At 46.3% G+C, this 14331-nt stretch overlaps 1 protein-coding gene across 3 annotated transcripts in view; it reads left to right on the top strand.

Annotated features, from left to right (window-relative positions):
• The window catches only part of LOC147640469 (putative apyrase 5), an 89736-nt gene that overhangs the window by 33569 nt on the left and 41836 nt on the right, over positions 1–14331 (top strand). The window contains exon 7 of one of the 3 annotated variants that reach the window (XM_086780996.1): positions 13397–13593. In XM_086780996.1, coding sequence (XP_086637122.1) covers positions 13397–13593 — 197 coding nt within the window. Of the gene's footprint in view, positions 1–13396; positions 13619–14331 lie in introns of all 3 variants that reach the window. The other 2 variants (XM_086781003.1, XM_086781013.1) reach the window with 2 other exon arrangements.

The following is a 14331-nucleotide window of genomic DNA, read 5'->3' as shown; positions in this document are numbered from 1 at the left end:
CTCCCAGCCAGTACACTCCACTATAGGGGTGAAACAGGGCTGCCCGCTCTCTCCGACTCTATTTGGACTATACATTGATGAGATCTCTGATTATATTGGGACACGAGGGGACAGAGGAGCCCAGTTGGCTGGCACTTGGATACCTCTGCTCTTATATGCTAATGATATTGTGCTTATAGGCACTTGGATACTTTAAATGCTTATGCACAAGACAGTGGGCTCTCAGTTAACCTTGGTAAGACCAGGGTTATGGTGTTTAACACTACAGCTCAGTGGGTCTGGAGATTAGCGCCTATTTTCACATATGGGCAGGAGACAGTGGAGTATGTTGACTCATACACATATCTTGGAGTGGTGTTCACTGGGCCCACAGTTTCCATGAGGGGGGCAGCAGAGGCCAGATTGACTAGAGGATATGCAGCACTAGGAGGTCTAGAGAGGATGTGCTCACAGGTACAGTTTCAAGAGCCACGCAGTAAGCTATGGCTTTTTGACACGCTGGTCACATCGGCTATGCTATATGGAGTACAGATCTGGGGGCCTAGCCTAGATCGTCACAGTCGATCAGGACGCACATACGATGGATGGAGATCAATGGAGAGACCACTGGTGTCTATGATCTCCAGGATGATTTGGGCTAAGGCCTCGATACCCCATGAGATTATCCGAGCCGAGATGGGAGCACCTATCGTAGTCGAGGCTCTTGCCAAATCAGTGTCCTTCATTCATAGCACCTGGGAGCTTCCCCGACACCGGTATGCACGACTTGCTTTAGAGTCCTCTCATCAGCTAGCCATGGAGGGAGACACTTCATGTTGGTATGCGCAGATAGCATCCTGGTTTGAGCTCCACGGGTTTAGCTTAGACAGACTTCCACCCTTCCAGTACTCTCTAGAGGCACCCTCTCTCACCTTGACACATTCTGAGATTAGTAGAGTCATCAAACAGGACCTCATTCAGCTGGACACTAGGAGGACATGGCTAGAGCCCTCACAGGAGTTAGGGACGAAGATGGCTTTCTATAGAGACCATCTTCTCCGCACCACTGAGGATGACTTTATACCTAGAACGAGCTACATGGATACCCATTTGTCTCATGGATTGAGGTGCGCCATTGGGCAGATCCGCACCTCTTCACATCAGTTAGAGATAGAGACAGGCAGATTTAGAGGCATACCTCCAGGGGACAAGATATGTCAGATCTATTGGATAGAGCCAGAGACGGAGGAGCACTACATCTGTCGCTGCACAGCATATTATGAGATTCGAGGGTGCTACCATTGCCTTTTTAGAGAGGGATTTGGACCACTGGCTAGAGTCATGGACTATTGTGATCAGTGATGCTTGGGTTTTTATCTCTTGGAGATCCGCAGGCTCAGAGAGTCCATTATGAGGAGCAGACGCCCGACTGGCAGGGAGTCCACACAGAGACAGATTACTGACTTCTTTAGATGGACTACCCGGGAGGACACACAGCCGACAGCCCAACAGCGGGCACCCCGTGGGACTCTAGTTGAGAGAGCTATCCAGTTGGGCAGATCTAGACGCCCGAGTGTTCGCAGATCCTCACATCGGAGACGGTGCCTACACCGGAGGATTCAGAGCATCATTGCGAGGAATCGGGCTCGTCTGACCAGGCATCTCACTATGGCAGATATCCAGGCCATCCGGCAGAGACCCATGCTAGAGCTCCTAGGATGATTACGACTCCAGCCATATACTGTTGTACTCACTATCACTTTTGTACTCCCCCATATTCATGTATCCATGTACTCATGCACCCCATTTTGACTAGTAGCATTAGCTTCCCACTCTCCCTAGTTGCTGCTTCCGGATGCTCCCTACTGATGTATTGTAGGGCTAGATACTTACCTTCAGTCCTTTCTTTTCTTTTCCAGATAGTGTATCAGATGTCACATGGTTGTAACTTTGGTCTCATAGGTCACTTTGGCCTTTTAAAGACGTTAATATAACATTTCATTTCATTTCATTTCTCTCTCTCTTCGCAAGCAAGTGGGGTTGCAGGAAATACACAGCCGAGAGACCCTCTCTCTCTCTCTCTCCCTCTCTCTCTCTCATCATGGATTGCAGGCCTTGTTTACGGGATTGGGATACACAGGATTAGGCTAAGATGCACAGGATGATGTTCTTGGAAGAGATGTGTTGTTGCTCTTCGTCTTGGAGCTTGACACGTCCTCTATCTTTCTCTCTATAGGTTTTTGGCAACCATGATTTGATGGTATATGTGTCATGGAAACAGGACATTGGTTTTCGAGAGGAAACAAGACTTTGGTATCGAGGAAACAGGACTATGGTTATGGGATACAGATCTTTGGTTTATCAGATACAGGTCTTGGTTTCATGTGGAAAACATGTCTTTGGATTCATGTGGAGAGGTTCTAGTTTTCTCGAGGTTACATGCAAGCTGTGACTATAGGAAGGACATATGGTTTGGTATAGTCCTACTACTGTTTGGGAAAGGGTTTGAGGGATCCATGGTAGCGATGGAGAAGACCTTTTCAAGCAGGGAGGTGTTGTACGGGTGTGCCTTCTCTATTGAATGCTTTGCTGTAATAACGAGAGTTCTTATTTGGAAGTCCTGGGTGAAAGCTTCGAGGTATCCTATTGGTAGAGGATTCTACGAGTTGTACTTTGTACTCAAATTTTTGATCAAGTAAAGAAATACCACAAGGGGCGCCACTGCGTTTTGGGGCCAATCGGTGTCCTTGTACTATTTGCAGGAGCACTCTAGCTCCCCTTGTTTGTTTCCTTTTCCAGGTCCCCATGGGTGATGAAGTGTTTTGTGTGCGAGTGTTTGTTTCACCGCCCGTCAAGTTTTTGAAGGCCGGTTTCATGGTTCCATTGCCGGGATATCGTTGACTTTCTCAAGGAGGCGAGCTGTGGTTGTCACATCAAAAGCTTCAACATGTGGAAAGTGAAAAGGAAGTGCAGTAGACAGTGCACGATTGTATGTCTTTGCCTATATAAAGTGAAGAGGAAAAGCTAAAGATGAATCTCAGGAGAAAAGACACCGAGGACAGGAAGTAGTCAGCTAGGAACAAGAAGCAGGGAAGTGTTATGGTGCAATAGATGGGTTGAAGGCTATGGCTTTTGACACTTTGTCACCGGTGGTATCTTCACGGAGGCTTCATGTGTCACGTGCACACCAGTCAGGTGTACAGTGACATGGCATCATTAGCATCATCAAGTTTATCAGGTATTTTACAGGTATTTTATAGGCATTTTTCAGGCACTTTTGGGGCAGCCGATTAGCATTAATGGTATTTTATGGGAGATATGCACTGGCCGACTGCAGCCCATCTGGCCGACCAGCAGCCCTCACCCATATATATTCAGGCGCCTCTCCATTCAGTCATCCAAGCTCATCAGTGAAGCGCATCCTCTTCTGGATCATCTTGCGTTTCAGCCTATCATCATCAGCATCATCCATTCAGCATTCAGCACTCAGTCCCTCAGCGTTTCTACTCTAGAAGGGCTGAGAACATCATTGCATATCAGTTCAGCAGTGTGTTCTCCAGCGCATCTCCTCCAGGAAGCATTGGGAGCAGCATATCCAGTCAACGCATCAAGCATTCAGCAAACGCATCATCATCAGCCATCAGATCTGCAAACGCATCTGCGTTTCATCATCAGGTCAGCATTCAGCATCTGTTCCAAAGCCTCCCTTCAGCGTTTCCTTCCCAGGAGACAAGGGAAAGAGTGGACAGCAGTTCATCCCGCATATTCAGCATATAGGCAGCATATTCAGCAGTACAGATCCATTTGGATCTCATTGTAACTGCATTCATTCATCTAATATAGCTGCATTGTAATTGCATTCATTCATCTAATATAGCTGCATTGCATTGACACATATTTATCTGTCTCTTGAACATCATTAAGTGCAGTTTAGTTAGACTAAGGTTGTGATTACTACGGTCACAAGCTCTCTAATGTCACATTGGTATCTGAGCGTTACAGGGTAACCAGCCTTAGAGCATGTTCATTCCATCAATCATTCAGTCAGACATCATGTTAATCGCTTCCACACAGTTAAACCCAGTTCTCAAAATCTTGCAGGCCACCCTTAGGGATTTTCCCTTACGTCTGCATCAGTAACCCATCCATCTGCATTCTTGCACAGCATATAGGGTTGCACATGGCTTGCATAATAGTAGACATCTTAGCAGTCAGTCTTGCATACATGTTACCCATGAACTCTCAGGGAAGAAGGACATCCATCATCAAAGGAGCACATAAGTTTTGGGCTTCAACTGGCAGCAGCAGGGGGTTTCTCTTCCACAGAAGACGGAAGTTTGCTCCAACATCGCCTCAGGAGGTTCCGAGCTTCAGGTACGACGGAGATGGTGGGTGAAAGGTTTCCAGAGGCAGGTCAGGGGTGACTCAGGTATTTGCCATTCAGTTCCCGCAGTACATAGAGTCTTGGCTCAAAGGATTTCACTCTTGCAGATGGCCTCAATCCCAACAGAAGACAGAAGGGGGCAGTGGTTCGGAGGAGCAGGATCAGAGAGGAGTCGAAGGTTGCCAGGTATCCACCCAGCAACAGTTTAGCAGCGGGGAATGTCACGTGCACACCAGTCAGGTGTACAGTGACATGGCATCATTTTATGGCATCATTAGCATCATCAAGTTTATCAGGTATTTTATAGGTATTTTATAGGCATTTTTCAGGCACTTTTGGGGCAGCCGACTAGCATTAATGGTATTTTATGGGAGATATGCACTGGCCGACTGCAGCCCATCTGGCCGACCAGCAGCCCTCACCCATATATATTCAGGTGCCTCTCCATTCAGTCATCCAAGCTCATCAGTGAAGCGCATCCTCATCTGGATCATCTTGCGTTTCAGCCTATCATCATCAGCATCATCCATTCAGCATTCAGCACTCAGTCCCTCAGTGTTTCTACTCCAGAAGGGCTGAGAACATCATTGCATATCAGTTCAGCAGTGTGTTCTCCAACGCATCTCCTCCAGGAAGCATTGGGAGCAGCATATCCAGTCAACGCATCAAGCATTCAGCAAACGCATCATCATCAGCCATCAGATCTGCAAACGCATCTGCGTTTCATCATCAGGTCAGCATTCAGCATCTGTTCCAAAGCCTCCCTTCAGCGTTTCCTTCCCAAGAGACAAGGGAAAGAGTGGACAGCAGTTCATCCCGCATATTCAGCATATAGGCAGCATATTCAGCAGTACAGATCCATTTGGATCTCATTGTAACCGCATTCATTCATCTAATATAGCTGCATTGCATTGACACATATTTATCTGTCTCTTGAACATCATTAAGTGCAGTTTAGTTAGACTAAGGTTGTGATTCTTAACCTCTCACATGTCACATCATGGGCTTCGGAAGGCAGCTTCTTTCTATGTTTAGCAGTGGTGGTCTACTATGCTTCATTGGGACTTGTGCTTACCACTTGGGTGGAGTACAAGTAGGTTTTTGGTGCCTGAGGATGTATCAGATGAGGCTCAGTCGGAAGTGGAGGAACTTGATGAGGTTTTTATTCCTGAGCAGATAGTGGCACATAAGGAAAGAAAGGTACAAGGTAAAGTTTCCCGTCGCTATCGTGTGAAGTTTAAAGAACTATTCACTGATGGATGCGAAGTGGATGGAGGAGGGTGACTTAGGAGATTCACCTCAGGTTTTATAGCTTTATCTTGACGCCTTTGAGTTGGAGCCGACTCTTGCGACGGCTCATTCAGGTTCAGCAGAACTGGGGTCTGGAGCATTGCCTGATTCTCAAGAGGGGGGTAGCACCTCCGCTCCCTTGTTATAGACAGGCTCAGTTTTTCATCTAGGAGTCGCTTGGTGACATCTTTGTATTAACCCGAAGATACTAGTACATCCGCTTATGGGACTTCTATGATATTGTGTACTAGTCACATGAGATGATGCTATTTCTGGAGTTGGTTTCCTTTGGAATGGCATGGTTTGGTTTAGCTTAAAATCTGCAGAGCAACCTGAGCTAATACTTCGAGACTCTATGAAGGGCATAAGTCTTGTGAGCAGTCATAGAGTTGGTTTGGTTTATATATGGATTGAACTCTATTTGTGGAGGTATTATGGTATTCTGGTGCCATTGGATCCTGGTACCCTTGAGAATACATTGGGTAATACTCTGGATGTGTCAGGATGAGATGCATGTATGTTGGTATGATACATCAAGTACTTTATTATGTTCATGGATGCATCACAGAGTGTGGCTCGTGTGGGACGGCCATGTGGGTAAAGCATCAAGAGGGACATATGTGGGAAGTACTTAGTGGATGTACTATTTGGATGCATTGAGTGCTTTCATATCCTCATGTTGTACCTCTTCCCAAAAATCAGGGCTCTTTGCTTTTTCCTTGCATAGAGCTCATGTCTCAGTGGAAGCCAATGGTGAAGAAGTGAACTTGTCACTAATGAACAACTGTCTCAATGCACCACTACACTCTTTCAATCGGTGGAGCAGCAAGAAGTTGTAGGTAAACCTCGTATCTGAGTATTTGAGGAGTTGACAGCTAGATTTTTTGGAGAATTCATGGCGTAGGAACTGATGGTTTGTGACAAATGTCATTATTTGGCTGCCCACTTGGATGATAGGCCGGGGATCCATGGCAAGTCCCTAATATCCTTCAAGAGATTATTTAAGCAATGTGCCATGCAAAATGACACGGTGATGTTGGGGTACATGCTCTCAATGATCGCTCCGGCTGCCCTGTTTGAAGCCTCCCCATCAGCAACAAAGCCCATAACTAGGTTTGGGCCAATGATCTCTATGCCACTAGCCCACTCTGCTGCTACCACATCAGCACTCTTCCCGGTCCCAGAAGCATCATGTGAGGGGATGAAGTACATCTCACCGCGGGAATATGCGACAAGGCCATGGATGGACGTCTTCCGCGTATCACTCCATCCATCGGCTATCAAGGACACTCCATTCCTTGCCCATTGTCGCTTCGTGTTTTTTGTTGCTTGCTCCACAAGCCTCTTCTCCTTCCTAGCAATGTGGTGCGCAAGGACTCGCGTATAGTTTGGACCATACTCCCCTATCTTGTTCACCATGACCTTGAAGTAGTCCGATCTATCCACAAAAAATGAATAATTTAATAACCGATCAACTTCAAAGTTCAAAGTTCAAGTAACTTGTAAGAGGAACATTGTAAAATGATAGATCTTAAGCTAGACATCTTAATTCTTGATTACCTGGTAGCATGGAAAGCAATGTGGTCATGAAAGAAGAAGCGGGCTATGGCCGTATCCACCTCTTCCTTCTTCTTGGGGTCCCCACTACCCTCAAGAGTACTTTGCTGGCGTGAGTGTGTGGATGCGGTCGGCATGGAGAAGGATGGTGTTGGGGCCTATTCTTGTGGGGCGGGTGATGTGCCCGCAGGTGCCGATGAAGTGGATGCACATGGGGATGCAGAACCTTGGGATGGCCTCACTAGTGTTGCGGGATCCGCGGCCACATGGGGCACTCGCCTCCTTGAAGGCAAGGCCTCATGTGCGGCAACACGTTCAAGAAGCCTCCTCGTCTCCAGTGTGACCTGATCACAAAATTGGACCTCATGACCGGGCTCATGCAAGAGGTGAGCTCTCACTTTATCCGCCTCACCCGTTTGCCTATATGGACATAGCTTGCAGGACCATGGGCGAGAACCTCCTCCACTTTCGGGATGATCGGAGTTGACCTCTTCCCACCAAGACCAACCTTCGGTCCTCCTCCATCTATTCGTATTTGCGTTGCCGGAACAAGGTGCGGGGGATGGTCACGATGAAGATGCCAAGGAGGCAAGTGCCAAGGAGGCTTGAGCAATGGAGGTGAGTGTAGGAGAGGCTAAAGCCTAAAGGAGGTGAGACCGTGAGTGTAGGAGAGAGATGTAGGAGAGGCTTGAGCAATGGAGGTGAGTGTAGGAGAGGCTAGAGCAAGAGGTGAGTGTAGTAGAGCAACAAGACTACAAATGACAACTTGAAATTACAACTTACCCAATGCCACTCGAGCCTTGAGGCTTGAGGAGAGCTAGAGCCTTGCCGGGTTGCCCAATGCCCACTTGAGTCTTGAGCCTTGAAAGTTGAGGAGTGTTGAGCCAATGAGCTTCCCACTTGAGCCTTGAAAGTTGAGGAGCCTTGAGCCTTGAGGCTTGAGCTTGAGCCTTGAGGAGTGTTGCAAGTGCCAAGAGGCAAGAGCTAAGAGGCTAGAGCAAGTGCCAAGGAGGACCGAGGTGAGTCTTGAAGACTTGAAGACTTGAAAGTTGAAGTTCCTATAGCATGTGCCAATGGGGGATCTTCTTATAGCCATGGGCCAAGTGGGGAGGGCTGCTCAACGGCTAGGCGCCCAACGGCTACAGGGCGCCCAACGGCTACAGGGTGCAACGGCAAACTGGTCAATGCTGCGCAATGGTCAACTGACCGTCCCGTCCCGCTGTCCTGGAATTGCGGTCCCCTTGTTACAGCGTGGGTTGACACGTCCCCTGGCCGTCCCCCGTCCATTTCCGTTCCCGCACGTTATGGGACGGCGTTCCCCCGTCCCAGGGGTCCGTCCCCCACGTTCCCTGTGGCTATGTTGCAGGCGGCCACAGAGGCGCAAGGGCTGAACAGCATGACTCTATCTCTCTCTTGGAAGGAGGCGAGCTGAAGGAGGCCCCGAGGGGCTAACAGCCAAGGGGTTTCTCTCTCTCTCTTCGCAAGCAGGTGGGGTTGAAGGAAATACACAGCCGAGAGACCTTTTTCTCTCTCTCTCTCTCTCTCTCACAGCCGAGAGACCTTCATTCATAGCACCTGGGAGCTTCCCCGGCACCGGTATGCACGACTTGCTTTAGAGTCCTCTCATCAGCTAACCATGGAGGGAGACACTTCATGTTGGTATGTGCAGATAGCATCCTGGTTTGAGCTCCACAGGTTCAGCTTAGACAGACTTCCACCCTTCCAGTACTCTCTTGAGGCACCCTCTCTCACCTTGACACATTCTGAGATTAGTAGTCATCAAACAGGACCATGTAGTGTTGATTTTTTTGATTGCCTTATCAATACAAAAAACCCTTGTATTACTAAGTTAATTTCTTTAACTCATGTCTAATCAATGAACTAAACCATGAAATTGTCATACAGAAAGCTATTTGTTATTAATTCTATTTTTTTAAATATGAATCTAAGTTAATGCCTCTTAGAATTGAAGCTAGGACTTTTGGGAACCTTGGTTGAAGAGTATTTATAATTTAAAGTCGTTAGAAAAAACCAAAATAGAGCACACGTAGTTGAGAGAATCTCTCAATATTGTGCTTGATCTTCTGCGAATATCACCAACTGTCCAATGAGAATTTGGGTAGCTTTGCTCACGGAGACCACACAGCCACATTCATTCGGAGTTTAATGCTGGTTGTTGCAGGTAGACACCAACTAGGGTAAGGGGGCTAATAGTGCGACGGCTTCCAAAGACAACCATATACCCCATTAATTTTTCAGAAAAAATAAACATATTTACGGAGTTCAGTAAAGAAACATTAAGCACCTGTGTGCACACCAAGGTGGTCCAAACCATGCTCTTCAACAACAGTGGCATATGTAGTTCGGTTGTGCACAGACGAGCCCCTGACATTTAACCCATCAGTGAACTGCAGCATAGCAGTAGCACCCAGCATTGTGGTCTTTGCACCAACAATAGCTTGACCATCATCTCTATGCAGCTCAGCTCTTCTCCTTTTCCCTCCCAGCATTGGTGCTCTCCATTCCACCGCACAACTACAGCACAGCAGCAGCAACCCATCAGTGAACTGCAGCATAGCAATAGCACCCAGCATTGTGGTCTTTGCACCAACAATAGCTTGACCATCATCTCTATATGCAGCTCAGTTCTTCTCCTTTTCCCTCCCAGCATTGGTGCTCTCCATTCCACTCCACAACTGCAGCACAGCAGCAGCGTCATCAGCTCCTATCGGTGTGCTATTCTCCACGCGGCAGCAGCCAGATTTTCAAGTTAAAGTGAAAAGGTTAAATCTATAGTGTTTTCACACCTAATAGTCACATGGGGAGCAAAACCAATGTATACATGGGTCTCAACAAGTTCTCAATGGCTTCGTCAAAACCCCCATGGCCAGATCACAAATGTTGTGCTTCAACAATTTATCACCAACAAATGCTTCCGCACAATCATCATGGGTGTCATTAACCTTGGATGCTTCATCGGCAAAACATCATTCGCGATGGCATGCTTGCATAGCCCATCCGTCGACACATCAGCACTTCGGCGGGGCCATTTGGCACCGATGTGTTTCATGCGGACCGTTCATGGTTTGCACGCTTTGGCTACACCGACCTTAAGTGTTGTGATCAAGGAGGAGTACAACTCCCCTTTTCCAGTTGTGTTTGGGTGCCTTGCCTGGATTTTGGTCCAAAATGGTTGTATTTATGTGCATTGATGTGTGGGGAGAGCTAGTTTCGGCTCTGGGGTTCGTCATAGAGTAGACAAGTAAATGTGTAAATGGCTTCTACCTCGTGTGTCCGTCATGTCTTCCACCAAACATGAAAGTGTCCCCAGTCAGTGAGGGTGGACAAGGCCGGAACAGGAGTCAACCTGCCTGGTCTACTCAAGCGTTGTTGTGACTTGGAGTATAGGGGCAGGCATGCACCGACGTAAAGGAAACTCATCACCAAGGGGGAGTGGGGAGTGTTGGAAATTGTGGTGATGGACGGTTGTTTGTTTGAGGGGCACCTGAGCCTTATGTGGGTGCCCGTGTGGAGGTCTTTAGGACCTTCCACAGATATTATTTGTATGGTATTTGTGAGACGAATGGTGTATGCTCAAAGGTCATTTGGTTGGTGGCAATGCAAAAGGTGAAGTGGAAGGTGATTGAGAGATTCATGGATGCGATTGAGGGAATCAAGGGTAGCATGAGATGATTTAGGAGATGTGAAGAGATCATAAATAATTTGGAGTAACTCATGGAGGAGAAAGTTGATCGAAGTTAAGCGCTCCAAGTAACAATGGTACCCCCAAGTTTATAGTGCACAGTCTCAGAACCCGCTAGCAGACCTGCTGGCAATCCCAAAGGCAGCGTCACTGGGACAGGCCACTAGCGCTCCTAGCCATACTTGGTCACTGCAAGGGTCAGGCCCTTAGAATCACGTATCTCCAGATCAGCAACATTACCATCATCGAGGTCGCAACGCTTCCTTGGATCATTTGGACTGCCACACATCAAAGGTGGAAGCTCATCAGCAGTATTGACACTTGGCATATTTGGCAGGTGTGCTGCAGCAAGACCGTAGAGGACCTGCCAACAGAGTCCATTTGGTTAATCCCGACAGACATCATCCAGAAGCTCCGGGAACATTGGGAATGCTTGCAGGGTGACTCAGAGATCACGCAGCATAGGTGCGCAGCCTTCTTACAGGCATGGTGTCCATGTCCCTCTTTCACCCAGGACGGCAGCGGCCTTTTCTCTCATTACAGGTCCCCTGCCTTTTTCTACTAATTGAAGGATCTTTTAAACGTTAAAGAGCAATAGGGACCTTACAGGCAAGCAGGGCATTGGGCACCTATATGTGGTCCCTGGACCAGCAGGCTTACTGCTAGGGTTCCCACGCATGTGAACCCTTGTTAAGGGGTGGGATCCATATTTGGAGAACGATTTATTCTTTCATATTTAGACCCAATCAATCAGGCATTCACGCTGGGCAGCTAGACCAGCTGAAGGGTTCCTCTCAAATAGTTCATTTTCATGTATCTCTTCACAAAGCATATGTTTTCTCTTGCTCTTACTAGAGCACAAGCTTGTGTGTTAGTCTCAATATGAGAACAAGCCTGTATCTTGCAGTTAACAGAAATGCAAGCCTGCACCTTGCTCTTCATAGAAAAGATGCAAGCCTGCATCTTATTCCTCTCTATGAGAAACAAATCTCTCATGTACCCATGTAAGCACAAGCTGTACAAAGGTGAGGGACCATGCCACTAGCTTGCGACAGGTAAAGGTGGCCTTTCTACCTTGGTTTAATTTTCTTGGAAAATTTTATGAAATCTTCATATAGCTTTACAAACGAGTGTTTTCAGTGAACTCGGACAATAATGTGATCACTGTTCATTATGAAGATGGACCGTGTACTCCAAACTTCTTTGAACTTCATAGTTCTCTGATAAAGGTCTAGACAGCGATAGGGTGAGGTTGATTTGGAAAATGCAAGCTCATGACTCTTAGTTTAAGTTGAACGTCGATTGAATAGTTGGATCGATGCCATCTTCTTGTGGTTTAGAGTCTCTGAGAAAGAGATAGATACAAGAAATTTTCTCAAAGAGTGTTTGTCAACCTATTAGAAACTGCGTATTCTTGGGTAGATAGCTCCTGATTTTGTGGGATAAGAAGACAACGAGTTGGTTTTGTTCTCCAATAATTGGCATGAACCAAATTGTTGTCCAGTCAATTACTCTGAGTTATGGTTTTTGTGATTTTTGTGGCACCATTGATAAAAGGCTTTAATTTTAAAAACCTACCGCAAGACACAGTCCAACAACAAAAAGTGTAAAAGAGAGGAAAAAACCGCCTTCGCGCTTGCTTTTAATTTTCAGGAGTGTCCACCTTAGCCGTGCAAGAAGCCAAGCTGTCAAGAGTGCTGATTCCAACCATGGAAGGACGTGAATTGAAGCTCAAGAGTTCCCATTCAACCAACAAAGTGCATCATGACTGACAGCTTGTCCACAAAGTTGCACCCTCTTTCTATGGAATGCCCAAATCTTTTATTTTTCATTACTCAAGAGTGTTTATGTAGAGCTCCAGGTGTTATTCAGGGTAACTCAAATGGTGTCTTTTCTTTGTTAAGTATAAATCCACGACATTTCATGCAACTATGACTTATCAAGAGTCTACAAATTGCCCGACTGGCCTTAGGCCCAAGGTCCTCCCGTAGTCACCGATTTTTCACCGCCCATAGGTGCTTAATTATCCACCTGTAGGTGATGCCGCTGCGAGGAAGCACCAAGGGGGGTTTTGAACCCAAGACCTCTTGTTCCTAGGCGAACACCTTCACCACGTGAGCTATCACCTCGTTGGCACGAGTCTACAAATTTCCGAAAGAAACCCTTTCAGTTTTATTTTGTCAATTAAAGTAGGTCCATATGAAGTACATAGCTATTTCAGTCTTAATGCTATGATCTTCAGTGACTAGAACGTACTTGAAAACAGTTTGTAACTTTGATATCTTGGATAAATTACAAATTGGGGTGAAATTCTGAGAAAAAAATACATTTTTCAAATGCAATGCTGTGTTTCTTTTGTCTGCTCTCAACATAATTTCAATTTCCTGGTCTTCATGAGCCTATGGAGAATAATTTTAGCAAGTTACTTGTTTCTGTTTTTTAACAACAGCAAGCTGACTTTATAAAATGTGTTATTGGATCAGTTTTTTGGACTAGTTCCAAAAGCAACACTTGCAGATATACAAAATGCTGGACAACACTTTTGTGAAGAGGATTGGAGGAAGCTACAAGAGAAACATGAAGGCATTCCAGAGGAAGACCTCCTGAAGTATTGCTTTTCTTCAGCGTACATTGTGGCTTTGCTGCATGATAGCCTCGGCATGGCGATGAGTGATGACCAGTAAACCTCCTCTGCAATATTATATGTGAACACTTAGCTTTGCAATTGTCTAAAATCTGATTCAAATCCAAAATTGTCTAGCTTGGTTCATGAAATTCCACCTCCAAAAAATCTTTTGATTAGTTTATATCAGGCCATCTGCATGTTAACCATCTCAAGAAATTTATGCAGCATAGAACTAGAGAGGGGGGCACATGTTGCTATGGAGGGAGGTTTTTTTCACCTGTGTCGGTTCAGGAATCTGCCCTAGAAGTGGTTGATTAGATCAGAACAAGGCTTCTGGGACCTGCCAGTGATGTGAAACTGATGATCAGCCTTCCCAGTGCCAAAATCTTTCGTGTTGTGCAATTGTAGTTTAGCTGTTATTCTGAGTTTGAGGAGCCCCAAGATAGCCCCTCCTGCCTGCAATGTGCCATGTCTCCATGAACCTGGTTTAGTGGTGTTCAACTTTAAATGCTTACCTTACTCTCAACATATCATCCTCCAGTGGACCAATGGTTTTGTTATGCATTGGAACCCTAAGAGTTATTTTCCAACAAGCTTGCCACCATGTAGGCCACACTACTACCTTTTTGCAAATGTAATAGTTTGCATGTGTAGTGTCCTAGCGGTAAGTGAGTGAGCCCTAGCGAATGATTATATATAATGTTTTTCCTCTTCCATTGAAGATGCTTTGTACCCAGGACAGGCCACTGAGTTTTCAGGCTTGCCAAGCATTGTACCCTAATCTGAGTGGAT

The sequence above is a fragment of the Cibotium barometz genome, chromosome 3 (genome assembly GCF_041138505.1).
Source record: "Cibotium barometz isolate CiBa-2024 chromosome 3, ASM4113850v1, whole genome shotgun sequence".
In the NCBI taxonomy this organism is placed as follows: domain Eukaryota; kingdom Viridiplantae; phylum Streptophyta; class Polypodiopsida; order Cyatheales; family Cibotiaceae; genus Cibotium; species Cibotium barometz.
This window is presented reverse-complemented; position numbering and strand designations above follow the sequence as displayed.